Here is a 21,063-nt window from a genome sequence, read left to right on the forward strand (position 1 = left end):
CCGGACAAGCTGGAATTTTCTCCACTGTTGCGCTTCGCTCACCAGCCCTATTTCTACACTGCCCCCCTCACTCTCGATTTTAGTCTCTTCGTGCCCAATTAAATATCGCTTATAAAACTTGTTCCCAGGCAACCGTTCAATGAACTAGACATAAGCAATACTTTGATAAATTCAACAAAATGTAAACCAATTTAAAGAGGAATAAGAAAACTCCTTTTCAATTTTCAGCGTCCTTGACAGCTAAATGTACTCCCAACTTGTGAGTTGTACTCACTCCCAAGGCCAGAAGCGCTGTATTGGCTTGAATTTCAAGCTTTCAATCCTTGTTGAGAATTATCAGCTGTGCGCACCTCACGACTCTAGGGAAACCCGAACTCGCAACATTCTGGATATTAGTTAATTACTAAACTGTTCGGTCGCTAACGACCGGCCAGCAGTTTTACCAACTAGCAATTAGACAGGACATAAGGCCACTCATTTTTCAGTCAGGTAGTTTAAATTGCATGATCACATGGTAACTTCGACATGGGTCTCAAACTACGCCCGTCAACAAACTGACACTATGACTAGCGGTTATGTACAGTTATAATTAGCGATTTGGCCATTCGCTGAAGGGGCGAGATGGCTCATTGGTCAGAGCGCGAATTTACTGACCGGAAGGTCTATGGTTCGAACCGGACCTCTGCATCTCGACTGCTCCTGCCCGAGCTTGGGCAACTTGGCAGTATCTCAGTCCTCGTGTTTCTTTCGAGTGGCATGGCAGTTCGGCGCCGAAAGGGTTTTACAGCTGAACGATTTGATTCTTTCAAGCATACCTTTTAAGATAATTAGACTGTATCAGCGAAAACATGGTTACAGAGAAGGTTGTTAGAATAGAAAACGTAGTCGGAAAACCAAATTAGTTTGCAAATGAGTGCATATTCGCTAATTTCGTGCAATTTGGTTTCAAGTAGAACATAAGGTTGACGGAAACTCCGGGACTGCGACCACCTGATGAGAAGGTCGAAACCGGTCGTGGGCTGTCGACGAATTTTCAGCGACCTTATGAGTAGTGCATTACAGATAGAACCTTGTTTGTTGTTGGGCGCGTCATTTGACGCAATGGTTTAGTTTCCCTTATTTGAAAATTTGCAGTTTCTTGTTAATAGCGAACAATCAAAAGGGATTTTTCATAGACATAGCGCACTATCATTCATGGACCAGTCCCGATCGCGCAAACATTCTTTTTCAATGATTGCTCACGTAGTTTCGACTATTGATTGCATATTTCTCACATGACTCCGTATGATATGGCGTGCATACCACACAACTCTGTTTTCCTGTCCTTTTAGACCAAGGCTGTTTGTCTTGCCACATTGGTCGATCAGTACAAGTTGTGCATGGCCACGGAAGACTGTCGCGTTGAGTGGCACACCACGTTGTTGAAGGTATTTCTGGTATTCCCATTCGTTAGTTTGTGTTTCCTGTTCAATCATGGAATGCTGGTCACCGTAGAAATAACCTGCTTGGTACTGGGAACTTGCCTGGTTTGGGCGTTAGCGTTGTGGGATAGATGCGCAGGTGTTATGGAGACGAGAGTTCTTCTTTCGGTAAAGCTTGAATAGCGCTCTTCGGTAGGTTTTCACCAAGACTCAGTTTTGGAAATAGGACTCCGTCGGCGTCGAAACAACTACTGTGGGCCCCTTTCCACATGGACAAGGTATCATCAAAATAGAACATTCGAGGCTGCCTCTGAAGGCGTCTTGTGTCAATGAATCGTGGACTGATTTCTATTTAGCCTACCTGTAGATTTGCTGGCCCAATCAAGCCGGCATTCTATACTAATCAGTGCTACTGGTGACCGAAGATCACGGTGTGCACCGGAATCGGCTAAAGAACTAGTTTCTTTTCATAGAGGAAACTACTCACAAGGTTGCTGAAAACTCCTCGACAACCCATAACCGGTTTCGCCCTTTTTGGGGCTCATCAGGTAGGCGCAGTCCCCGAGTTTCCGTTAACCTTAGGATCTACTTGAACCCAAATTGGACTGTTTTCGAAAAATACACTCATTCGCAAATCAAGTCGGTTTTCACGAGAGACTCAACTGAATCTCCTATTTTGGTCGTCAGAATTTGTGCTGCTTTAGTCAATTCACGTTTCGTCCGACAGACCTTTTCGTATTGGCTCGTCTAGCTTAGTTCTAGCAACCGGAATCATCCGCCGATCAATATTCTGTGTATTTTAAGGCCCTCACGTTCGATTCGTGGTCTGGCTGTTCTTGTGCCAATAACACGCCTTACTCTGTTGGTAGTGTGAGGAGATTTGGTGATTTTCAGTTGAGGCTTCGTGCTGTAAGTGAAGCCAAACTATGCTGAAAAGCCGAGAAGCATTGTACAGTTGTTTCATTCTTACTGGGAATCATCGTCATAGTGCGCATCTCACGACATTCCCGGGCGTCTGGAGCCCGTTCGATCACGAACGACCTAGAAGCATTCTGATTGGGTCTCACTTGGACAGAACATGGCGCCACTCATCCTTTAACTACATCCCCTGGTCACACGTGTTGACTGGCTCCTCAGATGGTAGTCACATGGCTGGTTGGCCGCTCATGGTCTAACGGTTAAATGTTCACACCGACAGGTTGCGGGTTCAAAACTCTCGGGGGTTTCATCAAAGTCCATTGATGAAAATTCCCAGTAAGAATGAAGTAGCTTCGTCTCGGATGTTCACCAAATATTAGCTTATCTTACAGGACGAAATTTAACATAAAAATGTCATACTCTGTCCAAACGTTATGAATTAATGTCCTAGCCAACTAGATCTAGCGAGGGAATGCCGTATCGTAGAACACAAGTCATCTGGTTTGAAACATCCTGCCACAGTCGTAGTTCTCCTGGCCTCCAAGGTTTCCTGATCACAGATTGATTGGTTGCCCGAAAGGCTGCTCTAGACGAATGGTTATGGACCATGTTGTGGTTGACACGCATTCCTGATTTCCATGGCCAGCGGTGCTCCTTTGTCCTCTCGACTGAAGACCGCTTACGAATTTGGCGACTGTCAGGTACTTGATTTGTGTCTGTTATCAAATGTCTTCTCAGCAAAGTTTGTGGAGGAATGCTGATCAGCAGAGTCAACCCCTTTGATGGCTGAGGTGCACGATCTGGAGTGGAACGCATGACTACTTTATGATATGCCCTGAATGTTGAGCGGACTGATGTTTCATTCCATTCTCCCCTGAATTCTTTTGGTTCTGTTCTTCTCGATCGGACTTTGCCAGCAAATCTGTCCTCAACCGACTCGCAAGATTCATTCACGGACTTTTCACAGATTCGATATAGGTCGTTCTCGCACCTATCAGACTTTGGATCGGCTTCCTACTTGCATGGGGCGAGTCTGTCCCTCACGTTCTTCATGTGTGCTTCATGCGTGCTTCCGCAGCACCAATCTGACGAAATGTTTGTGGCCCCGCAGTCGTTTTTTTCCAAATAATCCGGCATCATCACCTTCCCGATGGACTCGTGTGTGGACAGCTTGCATTAGAGGATAGTACGTGGTAAAAACACCAAAAACCTTCAAACGCACGACAAAAAAGTGGTGCTCCGGGACATTACAACGATTTCTGTGACAGGTATACACATATGAAAGGATGAAGGTTAAAATCCTGCGAGCCTCGCCAGAGTTATCCGGCTCAAGCCCTAAGCATCTGGTCACACGCACGTAGATCGAAGCGCCAATCAGTTTTCGCCCCACTGGTCTTGCATACGTACAGCGAATTGACTGGGGATGACTCTTCGAGAACTGTAGCTCTCGAAACCAGATACAGTCAGTACACTACTATGAATGTAAATATTCTGTTACGTTTCAAACCGCAACACGCTTACATACATTTGGATGGATTCAATCTTCACTGCTGGTCAGGACCGAATAACCTGAATCCTTTTGTCCCGAAATACTTTACTGACATGAGTGTACTTCTTCGATTTTCGAGATAGTTCACCTGTCGTTCGACCTGGATCATTCCCCCCCTGACTGGAAGACCACAGTAGGTATGAATATCCTCAGAACTACGTGTCCTATCAACTCGACTTCTGTTCTATGTAATACGCCCGAGGGGGTCGTTAGACAAGGACTTCCATGCGCTTTGTCTCTCTGACGACCTTCCTCGTTCGAGAAAAGACAAACTGAAGCCACCCGTTGAAGGTAATTTTTGATGTAAACAAGCAGTAGACAAGCTCACTTTAACATGACTGTCGAGCGGTCGATATTCCTCCGTCAAGACCGCGATGAGTGGACAAAAACAAACAGTCGTGCACAACAGGTCAGAAGCCTCCGAATAGTAGTCTTCGAGATTGTTTTATCCGGTCTGTGTCCGCTTGGTAGACAACTGAAATCGGATTAAGAAAGGTCATCGGGGTGGAAGACAGGTTGACCGGATGGGCTCCAGCAAGGCACACTTCACTGTGCTGACCAGTCTGTTTTCCTTTATTGCGCTTAATCAGCAATGTATGCCCCATAAATCTTCAAATGTAATACATTCTTCGTATTATCAGATTTTCGGGTATGTAAGAGCGTACACTGAGCTTCCTAAATGACCCCGAATACAACTTGGTGTCCGACCAGAACGCCTGCTCTCTCCATTCCTATTTACTCTCGTGATCGACGAGATACTAAGACGAACAATGGAAGGTCTTTAGAACCCTGGTGTTCAAATAGCTGCCGAAGGAAATCTTGTCAACAACATCATTCTCGTCTTCGAAGAGGGGGAATGGGCGCAGGTCTTATTCGATGAACTAATCGAGGCCATCCTTCGCTCTAGCATGCGCTTTGCAGTAACTGAGCACGCCTAAGGTGAGGCGCTCCTGGTTGTGGAGAGCTTCAATTGCCAGTTGATGAGCTCCAAGTTCAGTGTGACAGAGTAAGTTAATGTACGGATCGCCATGTTTCTTTGTACCTGGTAGAGAGCGAGATGGTGCAGTTGCTTAGAGCGCGAATTTACTGACCGGAAGGTCCGTGGTTCGAACCCGACTTCTGCCTCTCGACTTCCCCTGTCTAGGTTTGGGCAACCTGGCATCATCCCAGCCCTTGTGCAACCTTCGGGTGGTATGGCAGCTAGGTACCGAAAGGGTGCTACAGCTGAACAGTTTAACAGTTTTTTCGTACCTGGTAAGTGCAAAGAGCATGAGGATGTGGTGTTCATAAGAATGACCAATGACATCTGTTCGAAAACGAAAATGATATTGTCTGCATATTCCAGGTCCACAGGGTTTTCGTGATCAGTTACTTGGACGCTAGAGTTTCGAAGACCCAACCGTCATTTGCTCATCGATCTTGATTTTAAATAAGAGTGGATAAAATGGACATCCTTATCAGAGACCATTTGTTGCACGGAAGCTTCTGGATAACTCCGAGTATACTCTTGTGCCCCGAGAAGTCCAAGACTACAAAGTACATATTATATTGAGAACTCAGCGTTATTCTCTAATTGTAGGAGGGAACCACTGTAGACGGTGATGATATCGTCCAAAGTTGGTCACTGTGAACACGGAGGTTTGGGAGTGATTTCATCGTCATCATCATCATTGGTTCAGGTGACAAATCTACGATGGGGAAACCTTTGAAGGTTTTTGCTTTAGAGGAATTCGATTTAATATGGATAGTATTTGGTGTGTTGAAGAAGGTAGCCGAAAAGGATCGGTACAGTTTTGTGGACTTGTACTTGGTGCCTCGGGAAATTTCAAGCAATTCACAATGGAAGGAATTGAAGCAATCATTTATTTTTTGAGAACAATGAGCTGACCAAACATGGCCAACTGTCTTATGAATGCGATGAAAAGGGGACGCATTGTTTTTATTAGTCGATCGCTAATTGGGTCTAGTCTGCTTTCAACATTCTAAACTTCGCCGCAGCATCCTCTGTTCAAGCCTAGTGACTGTGTGAGGTACTTGACTTAACCCACTCTGCTGCCAGTTGTATGTTTTGACTTGTCGTTCGGTCTATCAGTCTAGTTTTGTTAGATCCGGAACCACTGTGCCGTCACATTGTCGACATGATGTTGAGTGTGTACTTTACTACCTTAGCTAAGCTCTCGGTCTGCTGTTAATAAAGCAGCGCCTACGGGGGAAGGGTCACCAGAGGATACATAAAGTCTATTTACATCCAAAAACTGATCGAAAACCCATATACAGTGCGTCTTATTTAAGGGGTATGCAGCGACAATAGTCTGGAAATCCGGATGCCTAAACGCGTCACCAGCCCCCGGCATTCATTGCATGCAGGAACGTGATTGGCTGTTGGACCCATACTTTCGATCAATCGGACCTCGCCCTGTTGTTGAACGGGCAAGCTACCCGACCAATCACGTACGGGTTAGGCCTGTTGGTCGTAGCAGCGCCTAATTGGGAGCGGTAAGGCGGTTTTGGTGTAGAATTCCTCCTAACAGACTGTCCCGTATTTCACATGAAATTAGCTGTTTTTGGAGTAGACCGTCTCGCTTCCCATGACTTACGAGCTGTTCCAGTTGTAGGGCGCTGCTTCTGTCTGACAGTGAAAACTTGTCTGTTCAAGCATCTACAGGTTTTTCTGAACCCATTTCATCTGGGGTAACGACTTATAACTGCGAGTGGACCCTCATAAGGAGGTTGTAAACCCATTTCACCCTCAAAATTGTGATTAATTTTAGTGTCATTAACAGACTAGAAAATGTCTCTTCATTAACTACTTTAAAACGGAGGAAATTTATTCACTTTTCAACATTTCTCTCATACTGTCTCAACACCCACGCTCTACATGCTCAAATGACCTACTTCACTTACATTTCTCTGCACACCTTTTCTGTCCAGTCCATACAGAATCTCCGAATTCTCGAACGACAACGATTAGACGCATTGGTTAAAGGATTGAACGTTTACAAGAATCTTTTCGATCAGTCCGTTGTGTCATTCCAAACGGCAGTATCAGATTTGGCGGTATGTCTCGCCATTTTCTTTCATGGCACATCGTGTTGCGTTTACGACGTACCTCTCTGAACTGACCAATCGTCTGGTGCGACAGCTTTTGTTTACTCTGAAGTCCCATACCTCATTGGGTGCAGTAATTTGGGGCACTTTTCGGAAAATTTGACATGGAATCGTCTCTGCATTAATCAATAATTGGTCCTCTGAAATGAAATATCCACTGAGATATTGTCATCCGGAGAACAAATGAATTACAGATCGGGTGAAATGAACTGTCAGGTCCAAAGACACTTTGATTAGACAAATGATGGAATGTTGGAGCTTCTATGCAGAAGTTTTTCCGTTCAGGTAGTTCTACCCCAATGGTGCACTGATGATGTCTCCTCATATGATGACCAAGCGTTTGCTCGGTCAACAGATCAACAACCACGTGATCGAAAAACAATAGCTCAAAGGATTCGTGAGATATATCATGATGAGAGATTTTCGAATCTAGAAAGAAATGCAGGCTACCTACTGGCTTTTTGTCTCATTCGAAGCTTCAGTTCTCTCATTTTAACCTAAAAAACGGGGGCAGTCGTCATTACCTCTCGGTAGTGATCGACCTTTCCTACTGACGTGCACTCGATCTGTTTTTAACTGTACGTACATATGGTCTGTACATTTTCAGCTTGCGCCAAGGTCGTTGGTTTCCTTTGTGGCGTCTATACTCACCGATTCGCCCGAGCTAAGTTGAATAGTTTGCCACAATATGGGCATTGCACACGCTCGTCAAGCTGACAAGAGAATGCGTTTGAACGAGATGTGGCAAAGAAGATGATGTAAACGTTCGAAGCGGCTCAGTTTGCCGAATCTGTTGTTGTCATTGGCTTCAGTAGTCAATTAGTTGGGATCGGTTGAAAAGTCGACTTCGAAATAGCTTAGTGGTGCTTTCTATCGTTCATTGTTCCCGCGTTTACTCGCCTGACTTCCATTCCATTCACCTCGTCACTGCGTCTTCAAGTCGTCCCCATTTCTACACTCAGGCTGCTGTGAAGTCTGCTGATCCGTCGGCAGATCTTGACCTGTTCCGTAAACGCGCACAATTCGCCACTGCGGATTTGACCAAGATCCCCAACAGTCCGACGCCCGAACAGCCATTCTACGATAACCCAATACTGAAGTCAGCCGTTGGATGCTCTCAACAAAGACTAATGGAAGTACCCGGTGAACACCTTATACTCAAGTTGCAATCGTCTTCTTCAACACTGTCCACGGATGTGGATTCGCAAGCGTCAAAACACGTGAACAGCGCCTTCGCTAACGATCAAGGTGTGTAGCTTTTTGTTTGTTGGATTCTCTGTTGATACCCGCGTACCTGTGCCACTCTATTCCCCAGGGATTACTAATCGCCTCAAAAAGTACACCAGTCTCGCGGAACGGACGAAATAATGACACCGAGTGAACACAGGTTCATCCCATGTGCTCGTTTTTTTTCAAATGTTCACTCGTTTTTGGTGCAGCAAGTAAATTTGTAGTGGCTTATCTAGGTAATACTCCCGTTATAACCAAACAAGAACTCGGCTATCACAAAAGGTGATTTTGCCTTTTCCGCGAAGAGGCTGTGTTTTACAATATCTTATACAACGATCACCTGTCTCTGACGTGCGTTCCCCATCGATCCTGTTAGCCGCCCCTGTGGAGAAGTTTTCGCATTATTGTGAAACTCTCTCAACGTGATTTGAGGAATAGTTTCCAATTACCAATGTAGCTGCTACACGCCCTTTCTCGTTTTCCAAATTGTGTTTTTACCTCACGCACCCGACGATTACCGATCCGTAGTCATAGGAAACATGTTCGATAGTACATGCGAGATGGCCCAAGTGGTTAGAGTGCGAATTTACTGACCGGAAGGTCTGGGGTTCGAACCCGATCTCTGCCTCTCGACTTCCCCTGTCTAGGCTTGGGCAACCTGGCAGTATCCCAGCTCTCGTAAAACCTTCGGGTGGCACGTCAGTTAGGCACCGAAGGGGTGCGACAACTGAACGATTTTTTCTATAGCGTATGCATCATTCTAATTAGACATGATTAGACACCGCGCTCATATTGATGCGTTGTTTTTTTCAGATGCATTTGTCTGGAACTCCTTGGTATGGCGTGTTGTTGTCTAGACGGTATAATCGCATCTCGAGGTGATGCATAGCCGTACTGGCCACAGTTGGTGTGTGAAACCTGTGGCTAACTTCACGTTTTTTATCACTGGATCCGATCGATGCGGTCGGTCCCATGAATTTACGAAACACACGGTTAAATGAGCACAAAGTTATGGTTGTTGTTACGATAGTAATCATGTAAAACTAATGTGGTTCGTGTATGTGTTTTTCGCCTGGTGACATCAAGCAATTGCGGCAAACATTTACGCCACTTACACCCACGTCATCGGCATGCATTATGATGTAACGTGGGGTTAGAGCGCGAATTTACTGGCCGGAAGGTCTGGGGTTCGAACCTGACCTCTGCCTCTCGACTTCCCTTGTCTAGGCTTGGGCAACCTCGCAGTATTCTAACCCCCGTGCTTCCTTCGGGTGGCATCGCGGTTAAGCACAGAAAGGGTGCTACAGCTGGACGATTTTAACGTGCGGTCAAACCGTTTGTCCGAACGAGCGTGGTTGAATGGGTAAATGTGTATCGGTCGATCGATTTGTGGCTGCCCAGACTGAGTTTCTGTTTCCCTCGGAAAACTAGTTGCGTTGTTTTTTTGACAAATGCTACCTTCTTCCGCATCGAATATTTCCTGTCAAAATGTTGTGGTCTTTTTGTTTAGCTACGGGGCGGGGAATATGTAGACCTGAAAAGCGCAATCAAAAACAGCAGCGTACGTGTGCATGGTCGGAGTCCACGCTAATGTTTTAGGACGAGCGGCGGGTATTGATCAACCCTCGCTGCTGGTAGCTGATGGTAATGTGGTCTATCTGGATTCGGGATTGGTTCGTTCGTGGGCACCACGTTGTCAAGCGATTCCGGCTGTTCGGGAAGTCGACACTGCAAAGGAGCAGTCTGTGATCGGCACATATCTGAAGTAGACGCTTTCCGTTGTCAATGCGTCTCCTACACCACCCAAGACGACCACTCAATTGGGTCTCAGCAGCGCGTAGTCTCGTCCAGCTGTAGCACCCTTTCGGTGTCTAACTGCCATGCCACCCGAAAGTTGCACGAGGGCTGGGATAATGCCAGGTTGCCCAAGCCTAGACAGGGGAGGTCGAGAGGTCGGGTTCGAACCACAGACCATCCGGTCAGTAAATTCGCGTTCGAACCATTCAGGCCTTCTCGCCCCCCCATGCCCGTAGTCTACCTACCTGGGATTCATGTCCACACCAAACACAACTATATCCGAGCTTTTAGCCTGTTGTAAAAGGGCACCTAGGGCGTCATAGAAACTGTCTTTGATGGATTCAGAGTTACAGTTCGTTGGAGTTTAGAAGGACACAATAAACGGAGTGCAATGGACCTCTTATTTCTCAAAATTCTTTCACGGATGTGTGTCATCCTTCTCGCTCCGATGTTGTTTTCGAAACCAAACGGAATGAACACACGAATCTTATAGCAAACTGCCCTGCCTGTTCAAGTTCACCTCCATCCATGTCTGCCACTCTGTACTAACATATGAGTGTTCCATAACGTCCAAGAAGGGTGTTTACAATGCGGAGAAATGATATCGTTTAGCCACTCTGTACATCCCACCCTGTCGCTCTGTGGACCCGAATACGCTTCGCACTTCTGTGTGAACCTCTGGGACAGACTTGAAATCTACTTTTGCAAATGTTCCGCGAAAAATTATTCAAGGATCAAGGGAGTTCTGTCAAAGTTTACCCAACTGCTATGACGATCTACTCGTACAGATTGGCTCTCTTTTCACAGAATCAGCCAATCCGAGAACGCAGATTACCCTGGGCGATCACACTGACTCAAACCCACTCAAGTACTCAAAGTGTTGTTCCAACGGCCATGGGATACCACTTGATCTCTTAATTGCTGATCCATTTATGGTACTGTTTTACTTGCTATGTATGCACTAGTCTTCTTATATCTTCGTTAGCCTATATGCTTACTAAGTAAGTTTTCCTGTGAACGCTGGGTACAGATGATTCTCGAAGATTGGGCGATAGCACAGCAAAGCCTTACAACCTTCGAGCTTGGTGGATAACTTTGATGATGACTTATTCTGCGGTTCTTTGCTTCCTCTTTCTATTGTTTTCTCCAAATGAAATGCAACTGAAAGTTCAAAACTCAACCATTCTCGGGCTTCATTCTGATCAGTTTATCTGTTGTACAACTATACTTATTTCTGATATCGTATTGGTTTCTGCCTTTGTACAACAGGTGAAGTTCCACCAGCGACCAATTCAGCGCAATCTATTCCATCTCGTCTACGTGAGAGCCTGACGAGGGAATGTCTCTTCACTCAACTGGAGCTGTTGTCGAAGGAAGTGATAAAGGAGAGGCGGACAAAACAAGGTACATTGATTTAATCCGGATGAATGCATAAACCTACCAATGTGAACAATGTTCATTCAGTTTGTCACTTTCTCACAGTCAAATTTGATGTTTTGCTAAGCTCCTGACAATCTAAGTCAACCGTTTGATATCCTTCATTGCGTCTCACCATATGCAGAGTGGTCGCAAATTCCAACATGCTATGTACTTCCGGTGATTCTGTCTTAGGAGGGCTAATGGCAAGGTGGAATTGCCATTAACGCAGGTAACCAAGAGGTTTCATCTTGTCTCGGTACCTAGCTTCCATGCCACCGAAAGGTAACACGGGGGCTGAGATACCGCCAGGTTTCCCAAGCCTAGGTAGAAGCACTCGAGATGTCGGGGTTGATTGTGAACCACGCAGGCCTTCCTATCCGTAACTTTGAACCTCAACTCGGGAGCTATCTTGTTAGTGTACCAAGTACTTGATTGTTTATTAAAAATCCACTCATCCGTGGGTAAAATTGTGAATACAACGCCTAATAATTTAACCCGGGCTACAGTTCCATCATAGTGAGTCCCAGATAAATCTCTCGTTTATGATGTTCTCAACTGAATGTGTTGCACCAGGCCGCCTCACATTCCAGTTGGAATCGCATTATTTTGCGTGGACGTAACATACTACTCACAGGGTTGCTGAAAATTCTTCGCAGACCAACATCGGCTCCACTCGCCCTTCTTGGAGCTCATCACATCAACGTTGAACCCATATTGCACGAAATCCTCAACTACCTATCTGGTTTTTACGGGATACCCACCTGGTCCCAACTGAATCTCTCGCTTATAGTGTTCTTCAATTTTTCCCAAGTTAACTCCGGAAATGTCAATATAATATGGTCGTCTGGTACCTACTTGCAACAGTATTCTTCCCGCTCCAGAAATTGCTTTGAAACCAACAAAAGTATCATCACGAATTAGCGTTTGAATTTATTTTCTTGAAGAAACCTCACGCATAATGTTGCTGAGAACTGTTTGAGCAGTGATCTTTTAAGAAAATATATTGTGATATCTTGGCCATGGTGCCAAGTGAAACATGAGGCGGACTTTGTGCAGCACACCCAATTGAAGTGTCATAACTGAGGAATCGAGCCGATATACCCTGTAAACACCAAGTTGTTGTCCGGATTTGTACTTGCATCTGACTTGGCGTACAAAGGAGCCCCAAAGGGTCATCGTTTTACGTACTGAAAAGCAGTAAATAAACTTCGAGAAATACACTCATTTGCAAATCAATTTGGTTTTCACGGGAGACTCAACTGATTCTCTCGTTTGTGATATTCTACAACTGAATGTGCTGCACGCAGGCCGCCTCATGATTCAGCTGGCACGATATTCGAGATATCGCAGTATATTTTCACAAAGGAAACTACTCACAAGGTTGCTGAAAACTCATCGGCAGCCCACGACCGGTTTTGCCCTTCTTGAGGCTCATCAGGTAGGCATAGTCCCCGAGTTTCTCGAAAACAGTTCAATTTAGGTTCAAGTAGATCATAAGGTTGACGGAAACTCGGGGACTGTGCCTACCTAATGAGCCCCAAGAATGGCGAAACCGGTCGTGGGCTGTCGAAGAGTTTTCAGCAACCTTGTGAGTAGTTTCCTTTATGAAAAGTAAATAAACCTGTTATTCGGTGAACGATTGCGCCACCTCACCATCGTGTCATGCACTGATCTGCGCAAGAGGTGGCTCAGTGGTTTGGGCGCGAATTTATTGACTCGAGTGTCTGTGGCTCGAACCCAACCTTTTCCTCTCGACTTCTCCTGTCTAGTCTTGGGCGACATGGCGTTATCCCATCGCTCTTGCTTTCTTCTGGTGACATGGCAGCTAGGCATCGAACGATTGCTACAGCTGAATGATACGACCCTCTGAGCTACTCCCCCCTCCTGACTACATCCATCACTAGTTCTTACACTCGGACACCACCTGTTCTGCATTGGTGCTACAGGGTAAACTTCCAAAAGGGGCTAAATAACATTCCCGGGCTACTGAATACGGTAGATCGGCGAAGTAATGAAACTTGATGTCCCTCGACGTCGTCGAATGGCTGTTTGTTTCCTCTGTCGGCAATTTGTTTGTGGCGCATTCAACTGTGGTAATCATATTGATCATGCGCAACATCCTTCACACTGCAGTGAAGCATCGGTGTTGAACAGTGATGTCATGCTGTCGACTATGATGATGATGATGATGAACGTCCCCGCAGCAATGAAATTTAGCTTTCACTGCTAGCTAGTTGCTAGGTAGAAGTACACTCAAGGGTAAACTTTGTTGTTTTTTTTTACAGGAACATTTGGTATTTTAATCTTCTGGCATGGGTTTTGCCTCCAAACCTGTTATCTAGAAACATCTGCTGTTTACATCTGGTAGCTTCAAGCCCATCCAGTCGGCTAAAATGCAGACTGCACTTTTTCAACTTTTCCGGGAATCGATATGTACACCAATTGGTTACGTTGACGTTGCTATTTTCAACATTGGCCGCGAATTTTGAGCTTTGTATCTCGTCTAGTGACCCACCAAACCGTATGTCCACAGTTTGCTGTCTGTTTCGGTGTACGTACACCTGATTCAACGTGCGGCTCCACCGCTTTTAGGCACGCACGCACGCAGCATATGCACGCAATGTTCCGATATTTGTCATGTCCCCATATCTGGTAGCCGAATCGCTCGGTCGGAATGAACGATCTAACGTATACCACGTATTTCTGAAGTCAAAAGCGGTCTGAGTTTAGAATAGGTTAGTATGTTTTGTGCTGGCCTATGCGTAGTCAAATTGCTGGGCTGGATTCCAGAACCTTCATTCTGTGTGCACCGTTGTGTTCATTACGGAGGATTCGACTCAGTTCAGTCCAACTCCTTTGTTTGACATGGAGTTAGACGTAGATCTGTGAATATAATGCAATCTCCATGTCCTCAGTATAAGGGGGGCTTTCGAAAAGCTTCCGTACACAAAGCAGTGTCCGTCAGGGGTGCCCATCCTTTCTCCATTCCCATTTAATTTCGTGATTGACGAGCTAATGAGACGAACGCTGGAAGGTCTTCGAAACTTCGGTGTTCAGACAGATGCTAATGAAAAATTCCTCGAGTTGGAACGCGCAAATGACATCCTTTTCGTGCTAGAAGGCGAGAATAGAGCTTTGCAACCACGAGGTGTGAAGTTGTGTTCCAGAGCATCAGTTTAATCCAAGGAGAAACACTCCTAGTTGTATAGCATTTTACCTATTTTGAAAGCTGTAAAATTTCTATTGTACAGTGACACATGGGATCAGAGCATGAATCTCTGAGGGTTGGCCGCGTTTGCTAATTTGAGACACACCTATGGTGACAATGCGGCACTTTAACCTCAAGGCACATATGTATCAGGTGACTTTACGGGCTTTTGTGTTGTATAGTTTCTACGTTTGGCCTCTTCGAGCAGTGGAAATGATACGTCTTCGTGTCTTCGTCTCAGAGCCATAGCTGGTGCCAGTAAAAATCCGTAGCGAGACGATTAGGAAGTGGGAGAGAGATTACCCAAGTGGTTAAAACGCGAATTTACTGGTCGGAAGATCCGTGGTTCGAACCCGACCTCTGCCTCTCGACTTCCCCTGTCTAGGCTTGGGTAGCCTGGCATTATCCCAGCCCTGGTACTTAGGGTGGCATGGCAGTTAGGCACCGAAAGGGTGCTACAGCTGAACGATTCATATTGTATTAATGTGAGTTCAGTTGTGCGATGGGGACTTTCATTGAAGAATGCGTCCTGCGCAGAAAGCTACCTTGGTTTGGTCATATGCCGTGCTACAGCTGAACGATTTATATTGTATTAATGAGGGTTCAGTTGTGCGATGGAGACTTCCATCGAAGAAGGCGTCCAGCCCAGAAAGCTGCATTGGTTTGGTCATATACTGTCTGTGTGGAATCACCGTTTACCAAAACGAGTGCAGTTTTCCGCGTACTCAGAAGGAAGAGTATCAAAGAGAGTCTAGATACTATCGATGCGACTCGTCTTCTAGGATAGGGCTCTGCCCGACCCTTTGCCTGAATGGTTGAAGACGCTGTCTCATATGACTGCTAATCGTTGTCACTGGCGTTTTTGTTGCCATTTTCTATCTAGATTATCTGGATGACTGTCGGATTGAGTGTGGCAGGCGAGCACCAGTCCCTTTTCCCATCCGCTTCGCTCGTTTCTTCACAATAATGCTTTCAGATAAATTATGGTTGTAGGCAGCGAAAAATGAGCGTTGATGCTGTGCTGTGGATGGCGATGGACCAGGCCGCTCACGTTGTCATAGTGAACGATATCAACGTCGCATGATCACCCCCAGTCCGTTGATGTGGTGGTCTTTTTCCCTTCTGAATCAGTTCACTTAGTTGATCACTTGCTGGTTTGTCTTGTCCCGGAGAAGACCGTCGTTAGACCATTCAAGAACCTGAATTTTTTCCGTTAATTTGTCCGTGGTTGGTTGTACTGCCTGCGTCCTGGTCAAATACTATTTTGCCATGAGGTCTAAGACAGAAAAACAGAAATTCGTAATGCACTACTCATAAGGTTGCTGAAAATTCCTTGACAGCCCACGACCGGTTTCGCTCTTCTTGATGCTCATGAGGTAGGTGCAGTTCCAGAGTTTTCGGTTAACCTTATGTTCTACTTGAACCCAAATTGCTCGAAATTACCGAAGTGCACTCATCTGCATACGAATTTGGTTTTGCGGGAAACTCATCTGGAACCCAGCTGAATCTCTCGTTTGTGATACTNGTAACCGCTGTTTGCTCCTGTGTCGGAAAGGAAGTACTTTAAGGAGAAACGGTCGAAGTTGTATTAAGTAAACGGCATAATGATTTGAGATGTAACCTTTTGAACTCATCTGTACCATCAAGGACTTGCCAAAATCTTCTTGGAAAAGTGTACATACCTCACAATATTACAAGCATTAATGCTCATCAACGTCATCTTATCAATAAGGATAACACCACCAGATCAGAACACCTGCGCTTCAGTGCCATTTAACCATGCCAATTGATAAGAATAAAGTCTTGCATCACGGTATTTCAAATGTCGTGGCGACTGAAACATGAGGCGGCCAGGTGCAGCACATTCAGTTGCCTGGAAACATCACAAACGAGAGATTCAGCTGAGTCCCAGGTGAGTGAGACCAAATTAGTTTGTCAATGAGTGTATTTCGCTAAACCGGAAATTCCTCTTTTCGATGCATTTTGGGCATGAATTTTACAGTTCGTATTGTGGGAACTCTGGTGAGAACGGTTGCTCAGTGCGCAACTACGTGACTGTTATACTCGAAACCAGGAAATCAAAGAATGTTTATTAATTTCAATTGTAGCTATGATCAGGCGTCAAAAATCTTCAGTGGACCACAGAATTCCTCAGTTATCTACGACTCCTTGTGTTAACCTCTTACAAGCGGTAGCCCACTATTTACATTGCGATTATCTGGGCTTAGGTTCGCTCATGATTTTCTGGTTAGTTTCTCACTTTGTTACACTACTTCGCTTTTCTAAGTGTAGTAAAAGCCTCTAGAGCGACCATTTTGGTGACTCCATTCAAAATGTTTATCATCTTAGTGGCGTCCTCATTTCTATGATAGTAAGAACTGGGTGCTGTTCACCATCAGCTACAGCGTAATTCGAGAATTGAGGCTTGAACATCGATCAGCAAACCTCGGCAGGCAGGTGCACCATCCCCACGTACCGGTCACTCATCAGATCCTGGCGTAATTAGAACAGACTTATCAGGTTACTTTGTTTCTCATTTGCCCTCTACATGACCTGGAACTCAGCAGATCTTGTTTTTTCTGAAACACTTCATGCTAAACTCCCTCGGGCTTTACGTTTGCATTCAATATCAAGTACTACTACATCATACCGTTCTGGCATTTTGACGGATTCATTGAGAATATGACCGCATTTTCCAGAATCTCCTCACGAATATTCGTACTCAGAGGTATATGGACATTGTCGGCTGATTTCGAACAGAACCTGTCGCCACCACACTGACTGGTCAGGTGGGACGGTTAATCGTAGAGCCGATGGGAATTGGTACTAGTCCAGGGGGTCGAACCTAAAAGTGATTTGGACGCCGACCAATCAGAGCGCCGATCAGCGAACCAAACTATAGGACAAATTCTAATTGAACAGCCATGTGCATACACCAGTGCGTCGACACACTCTGAACCACGACGTACCACCGCACTTTTTTCACTGATGGCGTCATATGGATTGGTGGCATCTGTACTTTTATTTAGCTGCGTGTTTGTTTGTGTGCTGGTACATCTGTCGTTTGACACGGTCCACCAGTCACTATCATGGAAGGATAGCATAAGTGAATGACATTCAATACTGCAAACTCGGGTCTAGCTATCTCGTAATGTGGCAACCGTTTTTGTTACGCGTGAACTGTAAACCGCCGGCTGAATGCTCAAATCCCTGCTTGACAAAGCGATGTTTTTCTCGCTGTCACTGCCCTCTTTCTTGCGGCGTTGATCGATAGTGTCTGCTTGAGATCAATAGTTAGGTAAAATTGCCCGGAAATACCATATGACAGGTTGTTTAAGAGTATGCCAGACTGCGGAGGCGGTCGTGGGCGATGCTAGGAAGAGAAGTAATAGAGCGTTAGCAACAGCAAATGGTGTTCTGTTGAGTGAAGTTCACTTGAACTGAGATTTACCCCTATTCGTGCAAGGAGCGTTCGGGATGCTGTGAGCCATGAAGTCATCCCCTTAGTAAAGAAATAGTTTGCTATTAACCGATTGCCCTCCATCAGCCTCAGTAAAGAGCTCCCTCGTAAAGACTGACTGGACGGTTTCGCGGTCTTTATCTCGTGTCCGATGATTCCTCACTTGTTGATGGGTTTCCAGCCTTCTGTTGGCAGTACGTGGTCGGAGGTAGCGTTGTACCCGGTCTAGGTGTGATAGAGATGCTCCGCTGATCACTATAAATCTGATTTAACATTTCAAGTCCTGTCTATAACTCGGTGTGTCCACCTTGTGTATTTCAGTAGGCTGGCAGTATGTGGTCGGAGGTAGTGTTGTATCCGGTCTAGATGCGATAGAGATGCTCCGCTGATCACTTTAGATCTGATTCAACATTTCAAGTCCTGTCTATACCTCGGCGTCCGTCAAAATAACTGCCAGTCCGGACCTTGTACTGATGAGTTGTTTGTCTAGAACAAGACAGCTCTCCGAGTAATATGTGGGATGTTTTAACATGATTTATTTTGTGTTGTATCGGTAGGTCTCACAAATCTTGTTCAAGTCTATGCTCGTGAACCAGCCTACTCCGATGAGCGTACTTACTGTGAGGCCCGCCGTCGTCTTTATGTGTCCCGTGTGCGTCTGACCTATCTAACCAATTGCCGACAGAAATCGATCTACAGCCTCATGTGTCTCCTGTCCGCTCCGGGCTCTCAGTCTGCTCCAGACCGGCTTCCTAAACACGTCTACGCTGAAGCGTTGGTGCGTGCCGGGTTTTACAATCTACCATGGATCTCATCGCTCGCCTCTGGCTCCAACTCCAGTCTGCCCCCGTCAGCTGTCCGGTGGATACCTCTCCCCGATTTAGACGAGGAGACCTCATTCAGAAGGTTATCACGACCACTTGGTGAGTAGATTTTCCGTTCGTCTTGTCGAAGATTGTACTAACAAGTTGAAGGAAGACATTTTTCGTTTGAAATCCATCACCTATCACGGTATATTGTACTGCATTCTAGAATGGCCACCATTTCCTGCTAGCGATGCACCTTGTGAGGACTTGAATGAAGGCCTCTTCGAGTGGGAACTCGAGAGACTGGTTCAACGGGACATCGAAGAACAGACCGCAATTTCTGAGTTCACTGGGGAATTGTACTGGGAGAACATTGATTCGATCGATGGCGAGGATTCTCCTCTAAGCTCTGTGAAGAAAGGAATAAAAGAAGGCATTTCTTCTCCGCTGATGTTGCGCAGAAATTCCAACACTCGGTGTAACGGATCTTCTGAAATTTCGAATTTTGGCGCAAACGACAGTCGCATAAAGAAAACCGGTTTGGTGAAAATACAGACAACTGAGCATAATGTACCAAACAGATATTCTTCCAGACCCTCAAAAGATATTGATCACATTATCCCTTCGGTGACAGATTCATTGATGGATAAAGCGAACAAACCCTTGCTACATGACAACCGTTCGAGGTTCCTCGGTAGCTCTCGATTTAGGGCTATATCGATTGGAAGAGGCAACACGACTTCGTCTAAACCAGAAGCAAACCAAATCAACAGTCCTCCAGTGTCCCCGTCTCCGATTTCCGTTCAATTTTCTCCGCCGTTTGATGCCTCTTCTCACGAAGCGAAACAGCCAACATCCTCCGTAAGTATTTTTTTAGTTAATGATCATTCCTGGTTATGTTTTTCTGTCATACCTGGATATTTCTTCCTCGTGATGGATAGCTTCTTGATACTGAAAAGTATGTCAGTTATCTCTGTGGCTGCCGCTTAAGTTCATACGAACCACGATTGTGATTCTCAACCTTTTCGAATGTTCCACCCCTGTGGGTTTGTTTCTGCACATTGGCATCCACCGGAATCTGTCCAGCTTCTTTTCCTCACCCAAGGACAGTCGTAGTTAGATATCTAGGAACGAAAAGTTGTACAACCGATCGTTTCGAAGTGTGATCGGTAGCTTAAGCATATGAGCGGCTATTTTTTATGCGTTAGTTGAGCCGTTCGCCGAGCTCGACAAACGCTTCGTCACCATGCGAGTGGAAGTTGTTGATATGCGCGCTGAACTAGGGTGAGGTGTGATCTATTTGCGCGTATTGGTGATGTCTCCTCGCATCTTGAAAAGAAGTTGGCGAAACGGTTGCCAAACTCGATGGACAAATCATCTGCCATCTCGTTCAGCGTCAGCACCCTTTCGGTGCCTAACTGTCATGCTAACCCAAGGAGGCATCAGGACTGGGATACTGTCAGGTTGCCCAGACTTAGACGGGAGAAGTCGAGAGGCAGAGGTCGGGTTCGAACCACGGACCTTCCGGTCAGTAAATTCGCACTCTAACCACTGAGTCATCTCGCCATTTACCATCTGATAAACAGTCGCTTAATCCACCCGAGCTGTCAATATTTGGACACATGACCAACAGCCAGATGACTGTTTTCACAGATGTAAGATCCGGACGGTTAAGGATCTCACAGGACGACTGCGACTATTAGATTATACGCAGTTCGTAGCCAGTAGTCAATAGGAGCAGACAGACGTGGGGCAGTAGATGATATATTGAAGACTGACAGGAACTGGTTCTACAGAAAAACGAATTAGTAAGCATCATGAATTAAGAAAACGTACAATCAACAATGACGCAATCTATAGGAGCGGGAAGCAGTCACTGTCACAGCACGGATTTCTGTAGGGGCAACAAGAAGTAAGTACCAAACGATGTGCAAACATACATATCGGGGCAGTCTGACAGTATGAGTTGGCCGTAACGGCGTAGGAGTCAGTACGTTCGGGATTTGAGGGACTGTCTTTCGGTCGGTGTCGACGCAGCCGCTCGTGTCGCGCGACAGGTCGGATTGCGCGGTTTCAGCGGTTTAAAACAAAGCTAAGCAGGGGCTATCTGGCAGGCATGATACATGGATAATAGAAAATAAACAACC

General features: G+C 45.7%; 1 protein-coding gene across 1 annotated transcript in view; it reads left to right on the forward strand.

Moving 5' to 3' along the window:
- Positions 1 to 848: 848 nt before the first annotated feature.
- T265_11562 (hypothetical protein) overlaps positions 849 to 21,063 on the forward strand; it is a gene marked incomplete at both ends in the record, with an annotated part of 25,836 nt that continues 5,621 nt past the window's right edge. The window contains 7 exons of the mRNA XM_009178245.1: positions 849 to 881; positions 1,332 to 1,427; positions 6,820 to 6,945; positions 7,959 to 8,244; positions 11,293 to 11,427; positions 18,668 to 19,033; positions 19,143 to 19,777. Of these exons, the coding sequence (XP_009176509.1) occupies positions 849 to 881; positions 1,332 to 1,427; positions 6,820 to 6,945; positions 7,959 to 8,244; positions 11,293 to 11,427; positions 18,668 to 19,033; positions 19,143 to 19,777 (1,677 nt within the window). The remainder of the gene's footprint in view (positions 882 to 1,331; positions 1,428 to 6,819; positions 6,946 to 7,958; positions 8,245 to 11,292; positions 11,428 to 18,667; positions 19,034 to 19,142; positions 19,778 to 21,063) is intronic.

Source organism: Opisthorchis viverrini (assembly GCF_000715545.1).
Source record: "Opisthorchis viverrini unplaced genomic scaffold opera_v5_518, whole genome shotgun sequence".
Lineage (NCBI taxonomy): Eukaryota > Metazoa > Platyhelminthes > Trematoda > Opisthorchiida > Opisthorchiidae > Opisthorchis > Opisthorchis viverrini.